This window comes from Chrysemys picta, chromosome 4, assembly GCF_011386835.1.
Source record: "Chrysemys picta bellii isolate R12L10 chromosome 4, ASM1138683v2, whole genome shotgun sequence".
NCBI lineage: Eukaryota > Metazoa > Chordata > Testudines > Emydidae > Chrysemys > Chrysemys picta.
In genome coordinates, this window is record NC_088794.1 from 57,196,780 (window position 1) to 57,224,692 (window position 27,913).

The window sequence follows — 27,913 nt, forward strand, 5'->3', positions numbered from 1 at the left end:
TATAAACCCTTTTTGTCTACTACATATCTTAACTGTTTCCACCAGTCTTTTTGCTAATATTTTGGTATAGATTCTAATCCAAACTGACCCAATTGTCAATGGTCTCCAAGATGTTAACTTCTTCATTTCCTCCTCATCTTGTGTCTTTGATATTAAAATCGTTCTATTTTTCTTAAATTCATCTGGTACCTGTCTATTTAGAAACCATATATTAAAAAATTTTGTAAGTATTAAGGAGTCTAAATTAAAAATATCCCACAAATTGCTCACTTTTACTTTATCTGGGCCAGGAGCACTATCTTTTCTTATTTCTCTTAAAGCTATTCTAATCTCATCCACAGAGATCGGACTCATTAATATATCATTATCCGCATTCTCTGTGGATGATGGCCACCCTATCATATTACCATGTCCAATTGTTCCCAAAATATTTACATAGTATTCCTCAATTTCTTTCATAGGGATAGCACACTTAGCCTTATCTGGCTCTCCCATTATAATGCGAGTCAATCTTCTTCTATCCTTATCAAATAATTGTTGATAGAATTTATACTTAGCTTTCTTTGTAGCATATCTCCTAATTGCATTAAATTGCTTCCTTCTCCCCTCCTTTCTCATCTTCCCTTTTCCTTTATTCCTCAACTCTATTTGACTTTCATTTCTAGGGTCCTTTCCCTCTACTAATGAATAACATAATTTTTCCAACATTGCCCATCCGAGAGCTTTTGTTAAATCCTCCTTTAATAATCCTTCAATTTCCCCTAAACTATTTATTATTTCTCTTCCCTCCCTACTTTGTTTTCCCCGTTTACATATTTTCTCCACTAAATCCACTTCTGGATATCCTTTTAGTGGGAAAATCCTCTCTCTTGGGGGCGGAATTTCTAATATATTTACTCTAATGTCCTCTACCTCAGTCACTTCCTCCCTATCTCCTGTTACCACTAACTTCTTCTTTGCTAATTCTCGTCTTTTATCTGATATTTGTTTATTCGTTTTGGTCCTCATCTCGCTCTCAATACATTTATTTATATTCCTTTTCCCAATATATTTCCTTTCCAACTGTATAAGCTGCGCAACCTCATCTTTGGTCCATATACGAGATCTAGTCGATCCCTCTTTGATCTTACTTTTAGCAGCCATATCTTCTTTTCTTTGCTCATTCCTCACAGCAGGGTGTCTATGTCTACAGTGTTGGCTCAATCCAGATCTAGTATGAAAACCAAGCCCACAGACCGAGCACGTATGGCTCTTCATTGGGGTATCCGCCTTCTTGGGTATGCACTTGGGGTAGTGGCAAGCTATATTATGAGGGGGAGGGATAGCTCAGTGGTTTGAGCTTCGGCCTGTTAAACCCAGGGTTGTGAGTTCAATCCTTGAGGGGGACACTTAGGAATCTGGGGCAAAATCAGTACTTGGTCCTGCTAGTGAAGGCAGGGGGCTGGACTTGATGACCTTTCAGGGTCCCTTCCAGTTCTATGAGCTAGGTATATCTCCATATTGAGAAGATTTTCCACATTTACTACATACAACTCGTATGGCTTTACTTTTATGAACCACATTAATGTGTTTGGCCCATTTACCAAATGTTGGTAATATCTGGGGACATATTGGACACTTTAAACTATCAACGGGATACTCTAAATAAAAAACCCCATCCTTCCACGAACTACTTTCCAATATATTTATATTACTACCAGCACTGTTAAGATCCTTATTACGATCCCTATTAAAATCAGTACTTGGTCTAAAACTATTTAATAAACTAGACCCATTAACTAAATGAGCATTAAGATATCCCGATTCCCTAACATATGGATCATCAAATGTACTTAAATTAGGGTTACCATTCGTCCGGATTTACCCGGACATGTCCTCCTTTTTGTTCTAAAAATAGCGTCCGGGGGGAATTTGTAAAGCACTCAAAATGTCCGGGATTTCCCCCCTCCCCCGGCAGAGCAGAGCGAGCAGCTGGGAGGGCTGCAGGAAAGTCCCGGGCTGGACTCCGGAGCAGCTGTAGAGGAGCCGGATCCGCCCTGCATTCTGAGCCGGCAGCTCTCCCCTGCAGCCCGGTCCAGCAGCACTGTGCAGGGCAAAGGGCCGGGTTTTGTTGTGCTGGGGGAGCGCAGCCACGTGTCCGGCTCGGCTCGCACAGAGCCCAACACCCTGTTCTGAGCAGCAGGGTAAGGGGGCCAGGGGGCAGGAGAAGGGGCAGGGAGGTTCTGGAGGGGGCAGTCAAGAAATGGGGGGGGCTTTTTGGGGGGAGTGGAGAAAGTTTTGGGCAGTCAGGGTACAGGTAGGGGGTAGGGTCCTGGGGGGCAGTTGGGGGGGGGTCTTAGGAGGGGGCAGTTAGGGGACAAGGAACAGGGAGTCTTAGGTAGGGGGTGGGGTTCTGGAGGGCAGTTAGGAGCAGGGGTCCCAGGAGGGGGCAGTCAGGGGACAAGGAGCGGGGGGGTGGGGGGCTGGGAGTTCTGGGGGGGAGCTGTCAGGGGGCAGGAGTGGGGAGAGGGATCGGAGCAGTCAGGGGACAGGGAGCAGAGGGGTTTAGATGGGTTGCGAGTTCTGGGGGGGGCTGTCAGGGGGCAGGAGTGCGGAGAGGGATCGGAGCAGTCAGGGGACAGGGAGCAGAGGGGTTTAGATGGGTTGGGAGTTCTGGGGGGGGGCTGTCAGGGGGTGGGGAGTGGTTGGATGGGGCGTGGGAGTCCCAGGGGTCTGTCTGGGGGTGGGGGTGTGGATAAGGGTTGGGGCAGTCAGAGGACAAGAGGCAGGGAGGCTTAGATAGGGAGTGGAGTCCTGGGGGGGCAGTTAGGGGCAGGGGTCCCAGGAGGGGGCAGTCAGGGGACAAGGAACGGGGGGAGGGTTGGGGGTTCTGGGGGGGCGGGAAGTGGGAGGGGCAGGGGCGGGGCTGGGGCGGGGCTCCTCCCGTCCTCTTTTTTGCTTGCTGAAATATGGTAACCCTAACTTAAATACTTAAAATCTGGATTAAAACTGTCCATAGTTAAATCATTAAAAGTGTCCCTTGTAAAAACCATCGGTAAGATAGATAAAATCTCCTCACCATGATCATCACAAACATTCTCCTCTACCTCCTCTCCATGCTCCACTGGGAGGACCTGATTCTCACTCTCATTCTCATGAGACTTCATTATAGTCCACACCATTTTATCCATTGGTCCAGCGACCCTGATCACACCCCTAATATATTTAACACTGTCAGCCGGGGCATCAAAGCCAACAGCGGGGGCGTTATTAACCCGGTCCAGCGCCAATCCGGTATAAAAATATAAATTACTTTTTTCCATAGCTAAAAGATTTACCCTTCTCAGGGGGAAACTAACCCGTACCTGGGGGAAACTTACCCTTTCCAGGGGGAAACTAACCCGTGCCTGGGGGAGACTACCCTTACCAGGGGGAATCTAACCCTTACCAGGGGGAGTCAACCCGTACCTGGGGGAGGCTACCCTTACCAGGGGGGCATCCATGTGGCACCATATGGGGCTGCCCAACCCCGTCCCACACCCCACTGAATGTGGGATGTGGGTTCGTCCTCCACAATCCGCCTGGCTATCCAAGCCAGTTACCGACTCTCACCACGAGGAGGTAGCGGTTGGACTTGCAATCCAGAGGCTTTCCTCAAAGAGGGGTCCCAAACAGCATAATGTCGAGCTCTAACGGGCGTGTGAGAAAAGGCTCAGATCTTGGTAGGGGTTGCCCCTATTGACCGGGCTCACGCCCACCCCCACCTCACCGATAACCCATTCTCTCACTACCCTCAGGCAATGTTTCCGTCCAAGCCCGACAGCTGAGAGGGTCCAGAGACGCATGGAGAGCCATTAAGAGAGCCATAAATTAAGCCTCCCTGTTCCTTGTCCCCTAACTGCCCCCTCCTAAGACCCCCCCCCCAAATGCCCCCCAGGACCCTACCCCCTACCTGTACCCTGACTGCCCAAAACCTTATCCACACCCCCAGAAAGCCCCCCCCCCCGAACTCCCGACCCCCCCCCCCCGTCTCTTGACTGCCCCCTCCAAAACCTCCCTGCCCCTTCTCCGACCCCCTGGCCCCCTTGTTGTTGGCCTTTCTTCGCCTAATGTCTTGGTGAACTTGCTCAGGAACTGCATGAGCCGCTCGTGGGACGCTGGGCAGCAGTGGGGGAGGAGCTCCAGACTGCCGGAGCCGATCTGCGATGCAGGGAGGGAGGGAGGGAGGGAGTGATTTCTGCTGCGGGGGGGGAGGAGGAGGAGCCCTCTCTGGCTGAGTGTCGGAGCCCCATGTAAGTGACACCGGCCGGCCGGCAGCACTGTTAGCCACGCGTGCTCTGCATGGGGGGGAAGTCCGGACATTTACAAATTCCCCCCGGACGCTATTTTTAGCTTAAAAAGCCGGACATGTCCGGGGGAATCCGGACGAATGGTAACCCTATTTTACTCCTGTAGCCCTCCTTCAGGGCTGATTTCAAGCCCTTCAGGGCAGGAGCGGGTGTCCACCCCGCTACATGGAGAAACTGAAGTACAGACATACTTAAAGCCCAGATTTTTCAAGGTTTTTGGCATTGCTGCACTGAGTTTTGCAATGCCTAATTGATTTAGGAGCCTAAAGTTCATTTTCAAAAGAGATTTAGGCCGTGAATAGCCAAAAATCCCATTGCCAGCATCTATATCCCTTTGGAAACGAGCCTTTGGCTCCTGAATCAGTTTGGTGTTGCATCACTCAGCGGAGCAACGTCTGATACCGTTAAAATCTGGGCCTAAGTGACTTCCCCAAGGTCACACAGGCTGTCAGTGGCTGAGCCACAGATCAGACCTTGAGCTCTTGCCCCCCAAGCCAATTAACTCCTCACCCCCAGCCAGGGTTTGCAATTCTACCACTGGAGCAGATGGGTAAAGCACAGCTGTCTCTTGACTCCTGCAGGGGAAGAATCAAACATCTGGATGTGGTGACCCTGCTGAGACGCATCCAGCCTCCCCTGGGCTTTGGGAAGTTCTGTCCGCACCGCGTGGCTTGCAAGGTAACAACCCCTTTGCAAAGGGAAAGGTTCCATGATTGACATGCTGAATGGCTCTATCCCAGTCCTGGCCCCCTCCCTCCAGCACACCCTGCAGCCTCTGGGTTCCCCAGCTCCCACCGAAAGGGGCTGGGGAGAAATCCAGGGTTGGTTTTGTGTATCCTCATGATCTGATATCAAGTGTTTAATGGAGAAGGAGGCTTTTGGGGGGAGCGAGACAATTTAAACGGGTGGACACACTTCAGGTTTCCTGAATTATAATCCCCCATGGTACAGTCAGTCCAATACAAGGCAGAGGCCCCCACCTCTGAGAAGACCCCGAAGCTCTTGGTCAGACACAAATCTCAGCTAGAGATGGGTCCAAGCTGCACGGCTCAGCTCTAGTGTCCCCATGTTCAGGTCTGGGGTTGGGGACCAGGCCCTTCTTCAGCTTCGGTGGGTCCCATTGTAGCTGCATGAAAGCTCTTATGGTGGGAGTCCAAACTCCTCAGCAGGGAACGTGTCCCGTTGTTTGCAGGAGGCAGCTCTCCAAAAGCCGGGGGCTGCAGAGGGAGCAGGGAGAGTGGGCGGCACTTCTTCCTGCACCAGCTCATTCTCCACAGAGCATGGGAGACATTTCTGACTCATGACATCAAAGCGTTAACAAAGCCACCCAGTTCCTGGGTCGGAGTTCAAGGCAGTTTTGCCATTTTAAACCAGCTGTGGATTCTGGAGCACTGGGTGAAATGGCATGTTATCAAAAGGCCATGCAGTCTTATCCCAGAATCCTTTGGGTTGGACGGGCTCTCTAGTGAATCCTCTAGTGCACCCCGCTGCCTTTGTGGTTGAATGGATTTCACTGATCCCATCCCTGATAGAAGGATGTCTTGGTCCTGCTTTGAGCAGGGGGTGGGACTAGATGGCCTCCTGAGGTCCCTTCCAACCCTGATATTCTATGATTCTATGTCTTCCCAATTCCCTCACCTTCAACATCTCCACTGGTGAGGCCACACCTGCCATATGCAGCCTGCCGAATAACCCAACCCATCTGAGAGTTATAACCTTTAACCTGATTGTTCCCATGCAGCCTATGCCTCTGTGGTCTGTCTTTGCACTGGTGAGTTGTGCTCTGGAGAGCGTCCTTTGCACAAGTGCCGTGCAATAGAGACGGATCTCCGTTGTCATGAATATAAAGGGGACTCTCTCTAAGGGAGCTGCTGGACACAGATGGACCAGGAGGGTCTCTCTGGTTCCCTAGCTCTCAGACTGTGCTGCCATTGTCACGGCGCAGCATCTCCCTTAGGCCTGGCCAGAGTGGTCCTGCCGGGGTCTGCTGCCGGCCCTGTGCGTGGGAAGTGTGCTCCGGACTGGGGGGTGAACGCAGTTGTCGTTTGTTGTGCAGCGCCTGGTGTGCATGAACATGCCTTTGAACAGCGATGGCACCGTCACCTTCAACGCCACTCTCTTCGCTCTGGTGCGGACTGCCCTCAAGATCAAGACGGAAGGTGAGGGACACGCTCTGTCTGCTTTGGTGCCCTGCCCTGCCAGCATAGTGCTGGCTGGTGCATCTATAGAGACTGCCTCCAGAATTCTTCCCTAGCCCCACCCATGCAGGGGTCCCTCCCCAGCCATCAGCGTGAGATGTGAGTAATATCGGCTACCCTGGTGCATTTCTTCTGAGACCGAGGGCCAGATCCTTTGCTGCTGCAAATCAGCATGACTTGACTTCAAAGGAGAGACGCCTGTTTACACCTGCTGGGAACTTGGCCCCTTATAATTTAGCCTCACAACACCCATGTGAGGTAGGTGAGGGTTGTGTAGGGATCCTTTCACCCATCCACAGAATGCTGCCTTCTTCTCTGAGGAGTGTCCCTGGCGGTGCTCCACCCCGAGCACCTTTGATTGGAGATGTTCACTAGCAGTGCCTGTTGGAGTCTGATGAGCCAGAATGGGTACCACATGGCTATCGGTAGTGAAATCTGCAGGGCCTCTGAGACCTTACTTTCCTCCGGTACCCCCGGGTTCTCCTGTACCACCTGTCCCAGGTGGAGAACCATCCTCGCCTCCAATGTCTGCTCCTCCTCTGGACTGTGCTGAGGACTCCACTTCAGATTCTCAGCTATCTGTGCGGGGATCCCCTAGGTACCACCATAGCAGCATCTCTCCTGATACCTTTGTGACGGGCTGGACCCCCTGGGATGTCACCTGCTGTGCTGGGATTTCACTGAGTCAGACCATTCTGCCAGCCCGGGCCCCCCTTTATCTGGTCTTGCTGGGCTCGGCTCCCCCGTCTTTTCCAGCCCAGCACGCAGGCAGGGCCACGCCCACCTGCACAGAGAGACAGAGATTCACTCTGGGAAGGCTCAGCTTAAGGAGCTTGCCACAGCACCCAGATGTCCACCCTCCCTTGGAGTACAGACCCGAAATTATATGAGATTTGCCTCTTCTCTCAGTGTGGAGGAGGGTGTGCACATCTCCACTCCACCCCCCCCCATTAGAAATCACATTGACTGGGTTCTATTGTAAACCAGAAATAAATGTATTAACTAGAACAGGGGTATTTTAAATAGTTAAGGAGGTAGCAGACAGAACAAAGCATATCTGCCCTAAGTGTTTTCTCCAAAGTCCTGGCAATAGTAGCTGTGCACAGGTGGGGAATAATCATCTTTCCTACCACGACAACTGGCTGTTCAAGGACCATTGTATGTCAAAGTCTTCTCTGCAATACAGAAGCCATCTGTAATGTCCACTTTGACTCCAGTTCAACAGATAAACTTCACAGGAGCATCTCTGAATGCCCTAACATCCAGAGCTTACCTTCCTTCCGACAGATTTCTGATACTGATGAGTCTTATTGCCAAGATTCAAATAAACCCCTGACAAAAGCAAGAAATTGCCTCCAACTGCTGGCTCATATGGCAGCTTGTACTTTCATAACACAACATGCCAGGTTACATCTTGCTGCTTCCAGGGTTGGCTCAGAATAGTCTATCACCCGAACAAACAAACAGTCTAGACAATCTGGTGTCTGGCCCTCATCATGTGCTACACTTGCTCAAGTGAAGGACCTGTCCAAAGTCCGTGCAGGAGTTCCTATCGCCCAGCCGCCTCCTACCATCGCCATAACTTTGGATGCCTCACTTGTGGGATGGGGAGTGCAGCTAATGGGACACACTGTCCAAGGCAAATGGCTGTCTCAAGAGTCTCTCCTGCACATCAACCTCCTAGAATTAGGAGCAGTCAGGAATGCCTGTATCCACTTCCCTCCCTTAAGCAAGGGCCAATCCATGAAGGTCATGACAGACAATGTAACCTGCATGTTCCACGTAAATCTCAAGGAGGGGCGAGATCCCCTTCTCTTTGTGCTGAAGCAATAAAGCTGTGGAATTGGTGTCAAGCCAGTCACATCCTCACAGCCGCTTACCTTCCGGGCATGCAGAGCACCATGGCCAATGATCTGAGCAGACATTTCTCCCACGATTACGAGTGGGAACTGGACCCTCAGGTCCTCAAACAGAGATTCCTGACCTGGGGTTTACAGAAGCAGACATCTTTGCAATTACCGCCAACAGAAAGTGCAAGAAATTCTGCTTGAGAGGAGGACTGGGCCATCAGTCGTTGGGAGACACCTTTCTCATTCCTTGGGCCTACTCTATACATCTCTGACACCGTTGATTCAGAGGGTGTTGAACAAGATCAAACGAGACAAAGCCAGAGTCAGTCTAGTTGCACCAGCTGAGTTGAGGCAGGTCTGGTACCCTTCCATGACACACTTCACTTCCTGTTCAGCATTGCAGCTTCCAGCCATGTCCTATGTGCTGTCCCAGGACTCCAGTCAGACTCTCCATCCCAACCTGGCCATCTGCTGACTCTGAGCTTGGTTCCTCAGTGGTTTTTGGGGATAGAGGTTTCCCATTCGACAGAGATCCAACAGGTCCTATTAGAAACATCAGAAAGATCTCTACCAGAAATACCTTCAAAAATGGACCTTGTTCCTTCTTCCCTCTCCCCTGTTTTTGGTTATCTATTGGATTTAAAGTATTCAGCTCTTTCTGTGAGTTCCGTCAGAGTTCATTCATCAGCTACGACAGCCTTCCGTTCCCCTGTGCAGGGATTCATTCAGGCTTTGCTCATCCCATGACAGCAAAATTCATCAAGGAATTGGTTAACCTTTTCCCGCAGAGCCTGCTCCCATATGGGATTTGAACTGTCTCATGAAATCTCCCTTTGAGCTGCTCACTAAGTGCTCTCTGGTGCACTTACCTATGAAAGTGGCATTCTTAGAGGCAGCCTTGGGGAATTAGGAGCACTGGGGAATTAGCACTGGGGAATTAGGAGCATTGATGGCTGATTTCCTGCCCCCCTTCCCTGTTTTCTTCAAGGATAAGGTTTTGTTAGGCCCACATCCCAAGTTCATACCTAAAATATCCTCTGATTCGCTCATTAACCAAGTTATCTGCCTTCCTGTGTTTCCCCCAGACCCACGCCAGACTAGAGAGGAAGCTGCCCTCCACAGCTTGGATGTTAGAGGGGCGTTAGCGTCTATGTGGAGAGAACCAAGCCATTTAGACAGGCTCCCAGACTGTTCATCTCAGTTGCGGACAGATCCAAAGGATCCACAGTCTCCCCCCAGAGACTCTCAAAGTGGGTTTCCAGTTCCATTCATGCTCGTTCCCAGGCTGCTAACAGTCGGCCCCTTCGAGAAGAATAGCCCAGTCTCCAGCCTGCCTCCAGGGCACTCTTCAAAATGCAGCCATTGCTGAAATTTGCAGAGTGACGACCGAGGCCTCGGTGCACACTTTTCCCGAACGCTGCGCCCTGGTACACGCCTCTAGGTCAGAGGCAGCTCCACAGTTCCCTCCTCCTTCAGGGGCTACTGCAGTGGAGCACCCATTGGGACACTCCTTGTAGAAGAAGGAGCGGTTACTCACCTTGTGCAGTAGCTGGAGGTCTTCAAGATGTGTGTTGTTATGGGTGCTCCACTACCCACACTCCTTCCCCTCTGCTTTGGAGTTCTGTCTCACGGGACTTCAGGGTCGAGAAGGAACTGAGGGCAGTTCACTTGCGCAGCCCTGTTTATCCCTGGCACAGGGTAGGAGGCTGCTGGGAGGGCATGCATGGGCCGAATGGGAACAGCTACCAAAAATCTCCAGTCAGAGGCGCATGGGGCACATGCGCACCTGAAGTGGAACACCTATAGGGACACACCTCTCAAAGACCTCCAGTTACTGCACAAGGTGAGTAACCTCTCCTTCTCTGGGGGGGGATACAGCAGCCGTCGGAGCGCAGGTAGCGACACCACCTAGCAGGTAAAGACAGGAAGGTGAACCGCAATTCCATCTATTTCGAATGGCAGAGGGAAATTTGGGAGGTGGGATTGAGATGGAAGTAGGGTTGCCAACTGTCTAATCCCACAAATCCAAACACCCTTGCCCCGCCTCTTCCTGAGGCCCCGCCCCTTCTTTGAGGTGCCCCCCTCTCACTCCATCTCCCCTTCCTCCGTTGCTCGCTCTCTTCCACCCTCACTCACTTTCACTGGGCTGGGGCAGGGGGTTGGGGTGTGGGAGGAGGTGCAGGCTTTGGGCTGGGGCTGAGGGGTTCAGAGTGTGGAAGGGGGCTGCAGGCTGAGCCTGGGGTAGGAGGTTGGGGTGCAGAAGGGGGTGCGGGCTCTGGAAGGGAGTTTGGGTTTGGGAGGGGGCCCAGGGCTGGGGCAGGGGGTTGGGATGCAGGCTCCAGCCGGGCGGCACTTACCTTGGGCCACTCCTGGAAGTACCCGGCATGTCCGGCTCCTAGACTGCTCCACGTGCTGCCCCTGCCTGCAGGCACCTCCCCTGCAGCTCCCATTAGCTGCAATTCCCAGCCAATGGGAGCTGCAGAGTCGACACTCAGGGTGGGGGGAAGCGTGTAGAGACCCTCCCTGGCTGCCTCTCTGCCTAGGAGCTAGAGGGACTTGCCAGCTGCCTTTGGGAACGGCGCAGAGCCATGGCAGGTAGGAAGCCTGCCTTAGCCCTGCTGCGCTGCCAGATTTTTAGTAGCCTAAAATCTCCCGGATTGGCGTCAGTAGCCTCCCGACCAATCCGGGAGGGTTGGCAACCCTAGATGGAAGCTGGGAAGGCCGTCAGGGTCAGCACTTGTAAAAAGGTGCCCTTGCATTTTTAATGGCCATAAATGGCCAAGGCAACAGTTTCATATCTCAAAAACCAATAGCCTCGTCCACATGGTGACCCCTAACAGCCCTCTCTTAAGGCACTGACTACTTTCCATGTTACCAAAGCTGTTTCCTGTAGCATCCAGGTGTGCCAGCAAAGTCTCCCATCCACAGCCAGGCCAGACTGTTCCCTGTTTAGCATGTTAAAGCCCAAGCTCACAGCCCAAGATAGCTGTCACAGCATGCTGAGTGAGCCCCCTCCCTAGGCTCACCCCTCCCATTTTTCTAGGCTTGTCCCAGTTTCAACAAGGCCAGGGTGTGTCATCCCATCCTGCCGCCTCTCACTCTTCAGGCACCATGCCAGGACAGAGCCACAAAGTCAGGATGACAAGAGACAGTGTTTTTTTTCCCGAATGAACCTAACGCAAGTGGTGAGAACACAGACGCAGCTGTGAGGGGAACCCCGAGTGCTCTAGAAAACACGGATGGGCCTTCACACGAGTGACCGCTGACAGGATGGATTTCACCCACTGCATCTTGGCTTTCCCTTTAGCCATTGGCTGTGTGCGGTGTTCCCTCGGGGCGGAATGAACGGATCGGTGGTTTGTTTCCCCACAGGTAACTTTGAGCAGGCCAACGAGGAGCTGAGGGCCATTATCAAGAAGATCTGGAAGAGAACTAGCATGAAACTCCTGGACCAGGTCATTCCACCAATTGGAGGTGCGTTTTTGCCATGCTCCCTGGCTTATTTCTCCCCAGCACCCTCTGCCTGCCCCCTCCGCTGCCCCACACCGCTCGGACGGGGGCTGGGTATAGCCACTGGGCAGTGTTAATGGCCTCACTTGGCTTTCTCCCCTCCAGAGGATGAGGTGACTGTGGGCAAGTTCTACGCGACCTTCCTCATCCAGGAGCACTTTAGGAAGTTCATGAAGCGCCAGGAGGAATATTATGGGTATCGGCCCAAAAAGAACGCCATTGCTATCCAGGTCAGTGCAAACAGGTCTGGGGATCCCAGCTGCTCCTCTTGCCTAGATAAAGCAGCCAGCTTGTCCCTCCTGCACAAGGGCAGGGCAGGGCTCAGGGGGCAGAATTGCCTAGTGGATAGAGACCCGGGCTCAGCCACCAGCACCGCTGGGCAAGTCATTTCCCCTCTCTGTGCCTCAGTTCCCCCAGCTGTAAAATTGGGATAGGGACACTGACCTCTGTGGTAAAGCACATTGAGATCTCCTCGTGAAAAGTGCTTCACAAGAGCTAGGTGGTGGTGTTGTTATATGCTGGGCAAGGTGGGAAGCAGGCCTAAGTATTTGAAGGTGTTGGTACGAGGCTGGCAGAGGAATTCTCGAGGATGGCCGGAGAGGAAGCACTGGGATGGAGCTGAACAAAGGGAAATGGAGATGGGGAACAGTCTGTGGGTGGAAGCTCCGTCCCTTAGAACACTGAAAATGGGGCTGCACAAAGGGTATGTTGCATGGGAGAGCCCGTGGATGACCCCAAACAGGTCTCAGTGTGTAAGTGAGGGGACCTCATGTTAAGAGGAACAGTCCTGAAATGGAGGAGGCTGGTCCGGCCTAAGGGAGCGCTTGGAGGCTGCCTCCTTGGGGCCTGGCAGTTGGTCTCTGCTGCACACAGCTTGGACTGGGGCCTTGACTGAGCTCTGGGCTTTCAAGGGCTTCCCATGATGGAATCTCAGAGCTGGTGCCCCCACACCACCCTTCCTGCAGCCCTGCTCCTTCCATGAGAGCCCAGACTCAGTCTCTACTGAGGTAGCGCGCTCTAGAGGAGTAAGCACGGTGGTGAGCAGCAGGACTCCTGGGTTCTTTCCCCGCTCTGCCACTGACTCGTGTAGCCATGGGAAAGTCACTTCCCTCCTATCTGCCTCGGTTTCTCCACCCATGAAATGGGGACAAAGAGGCAGGGACAAGGGAAAAGTCTGAGGCTCGTGTCGCTCCCTGCCCCCCCTTCTGGCTGATGGAACGAACAGTCCCACGCAAGAGTTTCAAACTGGAATCCAGTCTCCCTGCGTCAGAGGTCCTGGGGGGCATGTCCCAAGCACAGAGGACTCCTCCCCTGGGGAGATGGGGGCATTTCTCTTGTCCAACCTGGAATGCAGCCATGTCTCAGGGTTTCCATGGCCTCCCTGCGGGGTGTAGGATCATCTGTCCCTGGGTATCAAATCCAATTCCAACATGTGCAAGGGGAGATGTGCCAGCCCCCATGTCCCTGCGAGAGGGGCAGAGATGCCGCTGCCCTAGAGAGACACCCCCCACCCCACGGCTCAACCCGTTTACCCTCCTCCAGCCCCATTGTGTGAAGTCCCCCTTTCCTCCAGACCCTTTGCACAGAGCTAGCGCCGTGGGAGAGGCTGCTGAACCAGCAGGTTCAGGGAGTACTTTTGGAAGTAGGCAGGGCAGCCTGGGCTCGGTGAAGGCAGTTGCGGGGCCAGGGCTGAGGGTTCGGGGAAGGAAGCTGGAGCTGCCAGGCCACTGGGCTTTGCTGAGCCTCCCTCTCCCCTTGCCCGGTGAGGAAAAGCTCCCCCTGCCACCAGCAGCCCCGTGAGCGACCTCCCCATCTCTGTCCATCCAACCAGGCCGGTCTGAGAAGCATTGAAGAGGAAGCTGCGCCCGAGATACACCGAGCGATCTCTGGGGACCTGACTGCCGAGGAGGAGCTGGAGAGGGCCATGATGGAGGCAGCGATTGAGGAAGGGATATACAGGGTGAGCACAGTGGGAGGTACCCTCTAACCCCACACATACCAGCCCCACCGTCTGTGTCCCATGCGGAGCCTAGCACACTGAGAGTTGATTGCTGCAGACAGGGTAGGGGCCAGCCAGCAGGTGCCAGGGGTGAGTGATGATGCCCGAGATCATAGTCATATTGTCATGGCCACTTGGTGCCAAACGCTTGGGCAGGACCCAGCTCTGTGTGAGCACCTGAGTTGGCTGGGGGGGCACAAAACCACTAGCACGGGAGATGCCACAGTCTGTGGAGATGGACCTGATCACAGAGGAGAGTGTCAGTCACAGGAAACCTCGTCACCGACTGGCTAAGTGGGTCCTGGGTCACCGTCTCCTCTGTTCCCAGGCGTTAGGGTGGGCAAAGTTTTTGGCCCGAGGGCCACATCTGCGTATAGAATTGTATGGCAGGCCCTGAATGCTCACGAAATTGGGGTTGGGGTGCGGGACGAGGTGAGGGCTCTGGCTGGGGGTGCGGGCTCTGGGGTGGGGCCAGAAATGAGGAGTTCAGGGTGTGGGAGGGGGTCCTGGCTGGGTTGGGGTGGGTGCAGGGGGCGTTGAGAGCTCCGGCTGGAGCTGCGGGCTCTGGGGTGGGGCTGGGAATGAGGGGTTTGGGGTGTAGGAGGGTGCTCTGGGCTGGGACCGAGGGGTTCGGAGCGTGGAAGGGGTATCAGGGCTGGGGCAGGGGGTTGGGGCATGGAGGGGGGGCTTAGGGGTGCAGGCTCCAGGTGGCACTTACCTCAAGCGGCTCCCAGAAGCAGTGGCATGTCCCCACTCTGGCTCCTATGTGGAGGCACGACCAGCCCCATCCGCAGGCGCCGCCCCTGCAGCTCCCATTGGCCGTGGTTCCCGACCAATGGGAGCTGCGGGGGCAGTGCTTGGGGCAGAAGCAGCGTGCAGAGCACAGTCCCCTGGCTGCCCCTACGCATAGGAGCGGGGACATACTGCTGCTTCCAGGAGCCGCGTGGAGCGGCCCCTAACCCTGCTCCCTGGCTGGAGCGGGGCAAGCCCCAGACCCCGCTCCCCAGCGGGAACTTGAGGGCCGGATTAAAGCAGCTGGTGGGCCAGATCTGGCCTGCAGGCCATAGTTTGCCCACCCCTGTGTTAGGTGGAGCTGTGGGCTGGTAACCTGAGCTCAAGGATCTCTGGGTTCTAATCCCAGCACTGGTGTTATCTCCCTGGCTGTCCCTTCCCCTCCCCTGTACAATGGGGATAATGGTACTGACCCCCCCGGACTGCAGAGCGGGATATTAACCAGTTAACGTGATGGAAGAGTGCTCGTTCCTGGGATGGACTGGCTAGTGTGTATTGGCACCTCTGCCAGGTGCACAACTATGTGTCACAGACCCAACACTGCTGACAGATTCCCTCTGCACTCACTATGCTGGGAGCTTCCAATTGGCTGTGGTGTAATGATAACCATGGCAACCCAGGTTGCCAGCAGTCTGTGACAGTGTCCTGCCCAGTCTCACTCCTCAGGGAATCCCTCGCGTTCAGAGCTGCCTGCGAGTATGGGAGGGTTTATCTGGTAGGAGAGGCAGTGCTGCCTAGTGGATGGGCTGGGAGTGGGCTGCAACTCAGGAGACCTGGGTTCTATTCCCAGCTCTGCCATGGACCTACTGGGTAACCTAAGGCAAGTCACTTCCCTGCTCTGTGCCTCAGTTTCCCCCACTGTGAAGTGAGGAGCTGACCCCCCTATTTATAAAGTGCTTTGAGAACAGCTCTGTAAGAACTGGGACTGTTATTACTGCTGCCCTGCTGTGCATGATCTTAAATTCAGCCACCATGACTGGCCTTTGCTGGCTCACCATGGGTCCAAACCCATCCGGACCGTCGGGCAGCATGTGCCACAGGCAGGGAAGCTTCGAAGCGCCACTGTCAAGGCCCGCTCTGACCTCTCCCCTCTTGGTTCCAGAGGACGGGTGGCTTGTTCGGTCATGTTGACTCCTTCATGGAGCGGAACAGCCCCCTGCAGCCCCACGTGACCAGCCAGAGACCCCTGCAGTTCACCGAAGTGGGGAGTGAAGACTTGGACTCCCCTGTCTTCCTCGATGACTTCCCCCCAGACAGGAACACCAACACCAACAACAGCAACACAGCCACACGGTAATGCTCGGCGGTCGGAGACAGCCCCCCAGGGCGTGTGGCGGCGGGGGCCACAAGGCAATGTGCTGTCTGTATAAACGGCGCAGTCTCCATAAAGGAGGAACCTGACTGCGCGGCTGCTGTGACTTGGGGAGCAGGGGGAAGCTCGGCGCTCGGGGACTGTGAGCCCGGGTGCAGCCCTGGGTGCTTGTGCATGCGTGCACATGTGAGTGTGCACCCATGCATATGTTTAATCTTGTGTGGGTCGGGCCAGACACTGGCCACCTTACTCCCCTTTAACCATGGGAGGGTGCAGTTTCTGCCTTCAGGTCTCAGGCAAAAACAGATGCTTGCATTGCCCAGGTCTCATTTACATGCCTCCCCATGGCCAGGCAGCTTCACGCCTTCACCAGTGGTTCTCAACCTATTTATCATTGTGGCCCACAAAGTGTTACCTGGGCCACAGGCTAAGAACCACAGGGCCCCCCATCTAACCCCCCCACAAACCCCTATACTCAGTGCCCTCCGCCCACAGACCCCTCTACAGAGTGGGGGCAGAAGTGGAGAATTGGATGTGGGGTGTGGGGCAGGGACCCCAACCTGGACGCTGCTGTGCGGGGACCCCTAACCCCGACCCCCACTGTGTGGGGCTGGGGGGCAGCCAGGACCCCACTGTATAGGGGCCAGCAGCAGCCGTCTGCCTGGACCCTGCCACGCGGTAGCTAGTTGCCTGGTCCCAGGGCGCGCCTTGCGGCCTCTATCACACAGCTGAGCAGGCCGCAGTTGTGTACTAATTGGGCCGCATGTGGCCCGCAGGCGCTAGGGTGACCAGACAGCAAGTGTGAAAAATCGGGACGGGGGGTGGGGGGTAATAGGAGCCTATATAAGAAAGAGACCCAAAAATCGGGACTGTCCCTATAAAATCGGGACATCTGGTCACCCTACGCGGGCCACGGGTTGAGAACCGCTGTTCTACACTGTGCTTCCCATAGGACACACGCGGGGTTAAGGACAATACAGCGCCTCTTAAAAAAAGTGGGAGCACAGTCAGGGCCGGCTCCAGGGTTTTGGCCGCCCCAAGCAGCCAAACAAAACAAAACAAAAAAAGCCGTGATCGCGATCGTGATCTGCGGTGGCAATTCGGCGGGAGGTCCTTCGCTCCGAGCAGGAGTGAGGGACTGTCCGCCGAATTGCCACCGAACAGCTGGATGTGCCGCCTCTCTCCGAAGTGGCCGCCCCAAGCACCTGCTTGGTAAGCTGGTGCCTGGAGCCGGCCCTGAGCACAGTGCCTTTGAAAGCGACTATCCCAGTACAGCCGGTGCAGATCCTGTTTACACCAGCAGATGTCAGACTAATCCCAGCAACAGGCACGGTGCAGCTGCCAGGCTGATTTACCCCAGAGGAAGATCTGGCCCCAGATTATTGGTGGGGCACTTTAGAGTCTCGAACAGAGCAGAGACCGATTTAGAGCAGCAGCGAGCAGAGCCGCTCTGACACCGGGGGCGGCTCAGCCCCACTGCGAATCGGGCCGCGTGATTTCAGGCGCCCAGGCTAAAGCTCTGGTCACTGAGACTAGTTCTGTGCGCAGATGTGCAGCTTTTGTGAAGCCCCGGACAGCTGTAGGTGCAATGAATGGCGCCTGCTGGCAGACTGCCCCTCCAAGGCTGCCCCTGTGACTGTTATCCATATGGACGCTGCAAGGACCTTGGGCTGGCCCCAGGGCTGGCATAAGCAGCGTGACTCCTTTGGCCTGAGCCCAGTTGTGCCCATCTGCATGTGGCTTTCGGTTTCCCAAACACTTCTTGACTCCCTCTGGCCCTGGCGGTGATGTTATGTAGTTAGACAGCTCCAGAGAGTGCAGAAAAGACACAGCCACCGCCCAGAGCGCTTGTAATTGAAGCATGACATGCCCCTGGCAGGGTCATCAGCAGGGGTTGGTTGAGGAGGCGAACCTCGGATCTGAACGCATCAGCTGCTACCGCTTTAAGGCCTGTAGCTCAGCAGCAGCAGAGCCAGGAATATCTTTGCATGGTCCTGCCAGCAGGGGGCGATAGACTGCAGCATTGTGCTAGCCATGGCCGGACACCTGGACAAAACAACACAGGAGGGACAGAAACAGGAGGGCGGCGAAATGGGGGGACAAGGGTTACCCCACAAACATAACTAGGTTGCCTTCATGAGTCCTTCCGCTATCCGTCCCGGTGGGTGCTCCACCCTAGGATGTGTGCGCCCTGGACTGGAGCCTGTGACGTTGTGCTGGTGGGCCTGCGCCGGCTCCGAGCGACGGGATACAGGGAGGCAAGAGCCCGCCGCCACTCAGTTCCTTCTCAGCCGCCTGTGGCTCGAGACCGAGTTTTCGGCGGGTAGCTGTGTTCTGCTTCCCGCCTTTCTCTCACCTCAGGAAAGACTTTTCTCGCGTATTTTCGTTTCTCATTTGTTTTCTTGCCCTATATTTTATTTTCATTTGTATTTCATCTGGCACATTTCTGTGCTCTGGGAGAGGGGGTTCCCCATCTACTCCTGCACCTTTCTTAGTGCCGATCAATCTGTTGTGCCTAACACCCCAGGGGCTAAGACCTGCCAGACTTGCCACAGGTCTTTTCCCCGCAGTGACGGACATTGGAGTTGCCTACGGTGTTTGGGGAACTCCCCCATCCCCTCAAAGTATGTGATCTGTCTGGGGTTTGGGGGCAGGCCCCAAAATGACAGGGAGACGAGACTAGCAGTCCTGTTAATGGGACATGCTCTAGCTCTGGAGAGGTCCGCTTCCCCCCAGGCATTAGCACTGGCTCCTTCAGGCATTAGCCCAGCCTCAACTGGGACCACGGAGACAAAGCCTTTGAAGAGGAGAAAGCACTCCTTCCCATCCAGAGACAGGGAGAAAAGGGGTAGGTCACCTCATAAGACCCACTCTCAGGAGCCCTCGTGTCCATTAAGGGTTACCGTAGAGGCTCCAACTGAGTCCGGTATCGAGGTGTCGGTACCATGTACCTGATCCTCCTTAGACACTCCAGTTTCCCAGTATTACCACCAGTGCCACTCGTTATGGGGACAAATGGTTATGAAAACCAATACCCAAGTAAAAGAAAAAGGTTCTCCTGATCCCAAAGGACCAAGCCCCAGACCCAGGTCAATATACAAATCAGATCTTACCCACAAATCATGCTGTTGCCAATCCTTTAGAATCTAAAATCTAAAGGTTTATTCATAAAAGGAAATAGATAGAGATGAGAGATAGAATTGGTTAAATGGAATCAATTACATACAGTAATGGCAAAGTTCTTGGTTCAGGCTTGCAGCAGCGATGGAATAAACTGCAGGTTCAAATCAAATCTCTGGAATACATCCCTCGCTGGGATGGGTCCTCAGTCCTTTGTTCAAAGCTTCAGCTTGTAGCAAAGTTCCTCCAGAGGTAAGAAGCAGGATTGAAGACCAGGTGGAGATGAGGCATCAGCCTTATATAGTCTTTTCCAGGTGTAAGAACACCTTTGTTCTTACTGTGGAAAATTACAGCAAAATGGAGTCTGGAGTCACATGGGCCAGTCCCTGCATACTTTGCTGAGTTACAAGGCGTATCTGCCTTCTCTCAATGGGTCCATTGTATAGTGATGGTCCTTAATGGGCCATCAAGCAGGCTAGGCAGAGCTAACACCAGTTTGTCTGGGATGTCACCCAGCAGCATAGCATAAGTTTGAAATACAGACAGTATAGAGCCAATATTCATAACTTCAACTACAAAATTGATACACACATATAGACAGCATAATCATAACCACTAAACCATAACCTTGTCTTAGACACCCCATTTGACCCCCTTTATACAAGATCTGGGTGCCACTACAGGACCTTGGCTGCAACAATGATCTATATGGTCCCAGATTATGTCAATAACGTCACACCAGGAGATTCGCCTGCCAGTGTTCTACCCACATCCTCAGGCCTCCAGAGAGGTCTCAAGCCTTCATTCGCTGGATGTTCGACGGGCCCTTGCCTTCTCTGTGGACAGGACTAGGTCCTTGAGGGCCTCTCCCAGGCTACTTGTGTTGCTAACAAAATGAATAAAGGGCCAACCTGTTCCTAATCCATACAGGGGTTGTCTGTGTGTTGCAGGTTGTATTTTAACCTGTTATGACAGAAAGGGGGTGCGTCCCCCCCCACCCCCCAAGGTGATAGCACATTCCATTGGAGCTCAGTCCACTTCCAGTATGTTCCCATAGCAGAAATCTGCAGGACTGCGACTGGTCTCCTGCTAGCCCTGTGCCAAGATGTGCCATGTCCCCTGCTTCCAGAGAGGACGCTGCCTTTGGTGATATCGTTCTCCGAACAGTCCTTGACTCACTTCTGTGGCATGCCCCTCCTCTCTGAGTTACTGCTCTGGAGTGCCCTGCAGCGGGGCGCCACAGGGACATATGCTCGACGAAGAAGGGACGGTGACTTACCTTACATAACTTGAGTTCTTCGAGATGCTTTGTTCCTATGGGTGCTCCACCTTCCCGGCCTCCTTCCCCTCCTCTGCGGATACGTCGCCCCGTTTCCCTCCTTCAGAGAACAAGGTGTGACTCTGTGCAGGCCTGCCAGCACGACTGCAGTCTCCGCATGCACATCCTGTGGTGGAGCACCCATCGGGCCAGAACATCTCAAAGAACCCAGGTTTCTGAGGGGTAGCCATGTTAGTCTGTGTTCATCCCTGTTGATATTCACTCCTTCTTGTCCTCTGTTGGGAATGGGCCACATCCACCCTAATTGAATTGGCCTCGTTAGCACTGACCCCTCCACTTGGTAAGGCAACTCCCGTCTTTTCATGTGCTGTATATTTATACCTGCCTACTTTTTTTCACTTCATGCATCTGATGACGTAAGTTCTAGCCCACGAAAGCTTATGCCCAAATAAATTTGTTAGTCTCTAAGGTGTCAAAAGAACCCAGGGTAAATCACCTCTCCTTCTTCACACTTAGTGATGCTGTCCTGTCTGTGTCTGTCCCCATTCACCTCATCCATCTATCTATCTATCTATCTATCTATCTATCTATCTATCTATCTATCTATCTATCTATCTATCTATCTATCTATCTATCTATCCCGAGACAGATCCTTCTATCATGTATTCATCCATCTGTCCATCTTACACATCCATCCATTACCTAGAGTGTCTGTCTGTCCAGTCATTGGTTCTCTCTCTAATGCAAGTGGTGTTTGTGCTATTTTTATTAATATGATTGGGTGGGGGTGATTATGGCAGGGAGGAGATGAGCCCAGAGGTGCTGAAGAAGAGGAGGGAGGGAGGGGAGGAGACCAGAGGTGCTGAAAAAGGGGATGGAGGGTAGAGGAGGGAGGGGAGGAGACCAGAGGTGCTGAAGAAGGGGAGGGAGGGTAGAGGAGGGAGGGGAGGAGCCCAGAGGTGCTGAAGAAAGGAAGGGAGGGTAGAGGGGGGAGGGGAGGAGCCCAGAGGTTCTGAAGTAGAGGATGGAGGGTAGAGGAGGGAGGGGAGGAGGCCAGAGGTGCTGAAGAAGAGGAGGGAGGGTAGAGGAGGGAGGGGAGGAGCCCAGAGGTGCTGAAGAAGAGGATGGAGGGTAGAGGAGGGGAGGAGGCCAGAGGTGCTGAAGTAGAGGATGGAGGAGGGAGGGGAGGAGGCCAGAGGTGCTAAAGAAGGGGGTGGAGGGTAAAGGAGGGAGGGGACGGACCAGAGGTGCTGAAGAAGGGGATGGAGGGTAGAGGAGGGAGGGGAGGAGACCAGAGGTGCTGAAGAAGAGGATGGAGGGTAGAGGAGGGAGGGGAGGAGCCCAGAGGTGCTGAAGAAGAGGAGGGAGGGGAGGAGGCCAGAGGTGCTAAAGAAGGGGAGGGAGGGTAGAGAAGGGAGGGGAGGAGACCAGAGGTGCTGAAGAAGGGGATGGAGGGTAGAGGAGGGAGGGGAGGAGGCCAGAGGTGCTGAAGAAGAGGAGGGAGGGTAGAGGAGGGAGGGTTGGAGACCAGAGGTGCTGAAGAAGGGGATGGAGGGTAGAGGAGGGAGGGGAGGAGACCAGAGGTGCTGAAGAAGGGGATGGAGGGTAGAGGATGGAGGGTTGGAGACCAGAGGTGCTGAAGAAGAGGATGGAGGGTAGAGGAGGGAGGGGAGGAGCCCAGAGGTGCTGAAGAAGGGGCTGGAGGGTAGAGGAGGGAGGGGAGGAGCCCAGAGGTGCTGAAGAAGGGGATGGAGTGTAGAGGAGGGAGCTGTGGTGGACAGAGGGCAGGAGGCAGTTAGGGTCTCGCATGGTGACTGACGCTTGTGAATGGAAGCCCTTGGAGGGGTGGCTGGGTGGTGGTCCGTGCGCCAGCCTGACGCTCTTTCCTGTCCCTGACAGGGTGCAGTACGAGGACGAGCTGCGGGGGGAGAAGATGCTGCCGGCATCCTGCCAGCCACAGCCACAGCCACACTCTGCCCTGGGTCAGTACCTGCAGCATCGTCGCACCGGACACTTCCTGGCCTTACTGGGAGGGGTGTCCTAGGGGGGCAGTGTCATGGCCTGGGGAAACTCCCAGCTTGCCAGATGTGGGACCCCATGTTTCACCAAGTGGCCTGGAGGATGGACCCTCTTTTGTCAGAAGGTTGGGAGGGAGGCCCCCCTTTTATTGGGGGGACCCCATAAGGCATGGAAGGGAGGGGCCCCATTTTATGTGGGGGTGGGACTCCATTTGTCACCAAGGCAGCCGGTGAGCCCCCTTTTATCGGGGAGCAGGGGCTGTCTCTTCATGGCCCTAAGGATGAACTAAGCAATAGAAAGAGAAGCCAACACTGGAATTCCCTGCAGCAGCGAATGCAGATAACCTCCTTCCCTGGGGGTGCCAGTTCTGGGGCGGGGTCCTTTTCCCAGGGCGCCATGGCCCTCAAGGGGAGGGGAAGCAGGAGGCTGAATTTCCTGGGGTGCTGCAGGCCGAGTTCCCCCTCAGCCGGCAGAGACAGGAGGTCGTGGTTCCCAGGAGGGGTCATCCAGGTCTCTGTTTTCCCATCCCCATGTGCAGGCCTCGCCGGGGGCAAGGGCGGGCTGGGTGTAAGGCCGAGGGAAGGCCCGTGCTCCGCTCTTTCCCTGTGAGCGAGGGGCGCATCCAGTTCCCTCTGCCTCTCTCGGGGGGTCGCCGGGGAGGGGGCTGGCCCAGGGCTGGCTGGGGTATGTGCACAGGACCTCCAAGTGCACCAGAGCTCTGCTTCCCCAGCCCCCGCACTAGTCAGCCCCTTCCCAGCTGGCACCCCCTATGCCTCAGGGCCACAGCAGTGTCCTTCCCGTGGGCTCCCCACCTGATGCCCCCATTCCCTTCCCCTCAGGCCACAACCGCTCCTTCCGCCTGGAGAAGCGGCAGCGGTGGCTGGACAGGAGGCGGGCAGCCAGTGTCGGCGGATGCCCGGGATTGGAGCTGCAGGTAAATGGCGCTGGGATATCATGTGGCTCATCTGGGGGTGGGGGGGAGGCTAGTCCCCCTCCCACTTTGGGCTGGCCAAGACAACTGTGCACTGGAGGCACCGGGTCCCCCGGGGCCAGCTAGCAGGAGATCCCAGCTTGGCATCTGCCTCTTGCGCTGCATCCGCCCCAGCCTGGTTGGCCCCTGGGAAGCAGGACGGAGCCTGCGCTCATGGCCTATCCGCAGCAGAGACGCGGCCATGGGGCTGGGGGAAGCTGGGGGTGTCCCAGTGTCCAGCCACAAGCCCCCCGAATGGCTCAGGCGCAAAGACCCCGTCTCCGGCACCCCTGCCCTCTTCCCAATGGCAACTGGAAAGGCCCACAGGGCTGGAGCCTCTGCCGGGGCCACTGGTGGCTAGGAGTGGGGATGGGCGTACCAGGGAATGGAGCACTGGGGGGCGGGGGGCGTGCCTTGTAATATCCAGGTAATCACAGCTCCGCTATGTAAGGAGATGAGGCTCTGTAGCCTTGCCCCTTCTCTGCCCATTCCCCTGTCCTCTTCCGCCCTGCGCTCCAGAGGAAAGAAGGCCCTTGGGGCTATGGATGGGGCTAGCCTGGGGGAGTTGGCCATTGACTCTACAGGAGCCAAGTTCAAGTGACTGGGCAGTATCCTGGAGCTCAGAGCTTGGTCCCTGCTCTAGTGCCCAGCCAGGAAGGACTGGCCCTCGGGTTCTGTACCATCGCCAACGATCACCACCTCTCCTTAAACTAACCGGGGCGCCCGGCTGTTCCCGGAGCCCAGAGGGGAGCAGGGCAGGCGCAGGTAGTGCTGTCCAACTGCTGAGTCATCGCCCCGGAAGAGGCTGCGCTCTTCCTCCAAAGGGGTGCCACCGGGCGGCTAGCGGACGCCACAGCGGGCAAGAGGGATCTGAGCTGCTCTGCAAGCCTGGGGGGTGGCCCTGGGCGATTCCACGGACCAGCCCCCCCTCGCCCACCTGTTGAGGCTGTTGCAGCACGTTCAGTATTGCTCACCCCCCAGGATGTGACTCTTGGCTCCTTCTCTGCCCAGCTGCGCAGAGAGGAGGCTGCTGCCCAGGAGCGGGGAGCGGACCTGAGCTCCGAGTGCCAGCTGGATGGTGGCAGTGACATGAACGGGGAGGGAGATGCTGCTGCCTCCACCCCAGCCACCACCTTACTCATCCAGGAGGTAACAGTGGGGCAGCACCCAGCAGGGGGACTGGCTGGGGTGGGACTGGAGAGACTGTTCCTGGGGGAGCGGTGAAAGGAGGAGAGAGGCCACAGCTCCTGGAGTGGGATGGGGTGAGGCCAGGGGGCGGAGGCAGAAGCAGGATGGGACGGGGGGAGTTGCCAGCCCTGAGCCTACGGATCGGAATGGGGTGAAAGCAGAGATCAGTAATGGTGCTGGCACAGCGGTAAGGCAGGCAGAAAGCCAGCTGTGGGATAGACGCAGGAAGGGGGCTGTGGGTTGGGAGTGAGGAGCACCAGCGGAGCTGTGTGTGTGAGGAGCCCAGGGCTGGGATAGCAGGGGCTGTGGGTCGGGATTGAGGGGCTCCGGTGGAGCTGGGGGGAGCCCAGGGCTGGGATAGCAGGGGCTGTGGGTCGGGATTGCGGGGCAACAGCGGAGCTATGTGTGTGAGGAGCCCAGGGCTGGGATAGCAGGGGCTGTGGGTTAGGACTGCGGGGCTCCGGTGGAGCTGGGGGGAGCCCAGGGCTGGGATAGCAGGGGCTGTGGGTCGGGATTGCGGGGCACTGGTGGAGCTGGGGGGAGCCCAGGGCTGGGATAGCAGGGGCTGTGGGTCGGGATTGCGGGGCACTGGTGGATCTGGGGGGGAGCCCAGGGCTGGGATAGCGGGGGCTATGGGTCGGGATTGCGGGGCACCGGTGGAGCTGGGGGGGAGCCCAGACCTGGGATAGCAGGGGCTGTGGGTCGGGATTGCGGGGCACCAGCGGAGCTATGTGTGTGAGGAGCCCAGGGCTGGGATAGCAGAGGCTGTGGGTCGGGATTGAGGGGCTCCGGTGGAGCTGGGGGGAGCCCAGGGCTGGGATAGCAGGGGCTGTGGGTCGGGATTGAGGGGCACCGGAGGAATTATGTGTGTGAGGAGCCTAGGGCTGTGATAGCAGGGGCTGCGGGTCGGGATTGAGGGGCTCCGGTGGAGCTGGGGGGAGCCCAGGGCTGGGATAGCCGGGGCTGTGGGTCGGGATTGAGGGGCACTAGTGGAGCTGGGGGGAACCCAGGGCTGGGATAGCGGGGGCTGTGGGTCGGGATTGCGGGGCACCGGTGGAGCTGGGGGGAGCCTAGGGCTGGGATAGCAGGGGCTGTGGGTCGGGATTGAGGGGCTCCAGTGGAGCTGGGGGGAGCCCAGGGCTGGGATAGCGGGGGCTGTGGGTCGGGATTGAGGGGCACCGGTGGAGCTGGGGGGAGCCCAGGGCTGGGATAGCGGGGGCTGTGGGTCGGGATTGCGGGGCATTGGCGGAGCTGTGGGGAGCCCAGGGCTGGGATAGCGGGGGCTGTGGGTCAGGATTGTGGGGCATTGGCGGAGCTGGGGGGAGCCCAGGGCTGGGATAGCGGGGGCTGTGGGTCGGGATTGAGGGGCACCGGTGGAGCTGGGGGGAGCCTAGGGCTGGGATAGCGGGGGCTGTGGGTCGGGATTGAGGGGCTCCGGTGGAGCTGGGGGGAACCCAGGGCTGGGATAGCAGGGGCTGTGGGTCGGGATTGAGGGGCACCGGTGGAGCTGGGGGGAGCCTAGGGCTGGGATAGCGGGGGCTGTGGGTCGGGATTGCGGGGCACTGGTGGAGCTGCGGGGAACCAGGGCTGGGATAGCAGGGGCTGTGGGTCGGGATTGAGGGGCACCGGTGGAGCTGGAGGGAGCCCAGGGCTGGGATAGCGGGGGCTGTGGGTCGGGATTGCGGGGCACTGGTGGAGCTGCGGGGAACCAGGGCTGGGATAGCAGGGGCTGTGTGTCGGGATTGAGGCGCACCAGCGAAGCTGCATACGGGGAACTTGCCGAGTGTCTGCTCACACTTTGCTCTAGGCCCAGTTCGCTCCCGAGTGTGAACGTTCCCAGCTCCACGGGTTTGTGCTAAGTTCGGAAGTGCAGGCATCAGCTGCACAGAGCCCAGAGGTCGTTTCTCCACAGCCCGAGCAGCCAGGTTGTGCTGATCCCTTTCTTCTGCTGCAGGCTCTGCTCTCCAGGGGCCTGGGCGCTCTGGCCCACGACCCATCCTTTGTGACGGCCATGAGAGTCGAGGTGGCTGCCACCTGCCAGCTGGAGATGGTGCTGATGGAAGAGGCTGTGGCCGAGCTGCTGAGGGGAAGGGAAAGCCCAGAGGGAGCAGAGGCCGGTTCCACCCACTGACACACCTTGGCCACGTCCCTGCATAGCTCCCCCGGGCCTGGCATGCCTGGCTCCCAGAGGCCATCTCCAGCCCCTGCCTGTGAGACGCTGCCGGGGATCCCCCTCGCCAACAGTGCCAGCCGGGAGGTGCTGCCTGTTTGTGGGCTTTGAGAGGGTTACCGTGGAAACACAGCGCCATCTCCTCCCACGCACAGCCTTGAATGGTTGCTCTCTGCCCCGGGCCAGGCAGATGGGAGCCAGAGAAGGACTCGCCGGGCTGTTTGGGAAGGAGCGGTGAGGGCCTGAACTCCGGGGGCATTTCCTACAGGGGTGTCTGGTGCTGTGTGGGCAAGGTGCACCCCCTGCCCTCTCAAGAGCTGTAACGTGTGCGCCGGACGGGTCATTAAATCCCTGGCACTGCGATCACGCTGCTCCACTCTGTCCTTCAGTGCTCTGGTCTTCGATCAGAGGGGGGCCAGCGGAGACCCTTGGGGGCCTGCTTTCCAGCAGTGCTGAGCACCCGCAGCTCCAGCCAATGCCAGTGGGACTCGTGGGTGCCCATCCCTCTGAACACCAGCCCCCCAGGTGTCTCCAGTCAGGCCTGCCGAATGAGCGGCCACTTTCCAACTGTGGGGCTGAACATACATAGCCAGAGCCGGCCCTTGCCATCTAGACAAGGCACCTGCTACAGATGGGGGACGAGGCCCAGCGAGGGGAAGGGGGAGATTCTCACTATTTATCTCGCTCCCTGTGACTGCCGGGAGGCCTCGCCTCTCATTGTCACATGAGCCTTTGCAAACCAACGCCGGGGTGACTGGCCGAAGGTCACGGGGGAGTCTGTGGCCAACGTGGGAACTGACCCCACATCTGAGTCCAGGCCAGAGCCTTAACCACTATCCCACCCTTCATCTGACACGGCATCCCTTCCTCTGTCCCAGGAGCCACGGCCTGGGCCTGCCCTTGGCTTGGACCCTGAGCTGGGAGGGGCAGCTTGCCCCGTGGTGATTTATTATTGCTATTACCCTAGTGCCTAGGAGCCCCCGGCATGATGCTCGGGGCTGTGCCAGCACAGGACAGAAAGAAGGTCCGTGCCTTAAGGGGCCGGCTCACCACGTAAGCCCTGGGTCAATCTCCTGTGTCGCATTGTCTTCGCCCAGGACAGGTGGCATTTCCGGACGCTGAGTAAAATCACACGTGTGTTTTGTTCTAATCAGCCCAATAAAGAGGAGATTTGGTGC

General features: G+C 56.3%; 1 protein-coding gene across 5 annotated transcripts in view; it reads left to right on the plus strand.

Moving 5' to 3' along the window:
- LOC101932307 (voltage-dependent L-type calcium channel subunit alpha-1S) overlaps positions 1 to 27,913 on the plus strand; it is a 100,256-nt gene extending 72,343 nt beyond the window's left edge. For 3 of the 5 annotated variants that reach the window (XM_065595000.1, XM_065595003.1, XM_065595005.1), the window contains 10 exons: positions 4,910 to 5,006; positions 6,385 to 6,487; positions 11,749 to 11,850; positions 11,992 to 12,116; positions 13,718 to 13,846; positions 15,780 to 15,970; positions 22,288 to 22,370; positions 23,247 to 23,341; positions 24,359 to 24,526; positions 26,520 to 27,913. In XM_065595000.1, the coding sequence (XP_065451072.1) occupies positions 4,910 to 5,006; positions 6,385 to 6,487; positions 11,749 to 11,850; positions 11,992 to 12,116; positions 13,718 to 13,846; positions 15,780 to 15,970; positions 22,288 to 22,370; positions 23,247 to 23,341; positions 24,359 to 24,526; positions 26,520 to 26,696 (1,270 nt within the window). In that variant the 3' untranslated portion in view covers positions 26,697 to 27,913. The remainder of the gene's footprint in view (positions 1 to 4,909; positions 5,007 to 6,384; positions 6,488 to 11,748; positions 11,851 to 11,991; positions 12,117 to 13,717; positions 13,847 to 15,779; positions 15,971 to 22,287; positions 22,371 to 23,246; positions 23,342 to 24,358; positions 24,527 to 26,519) is intronic. The other 2 variants (XM_065595004.1, XM_065595002.1) reach the window with 1 other exon arrangement.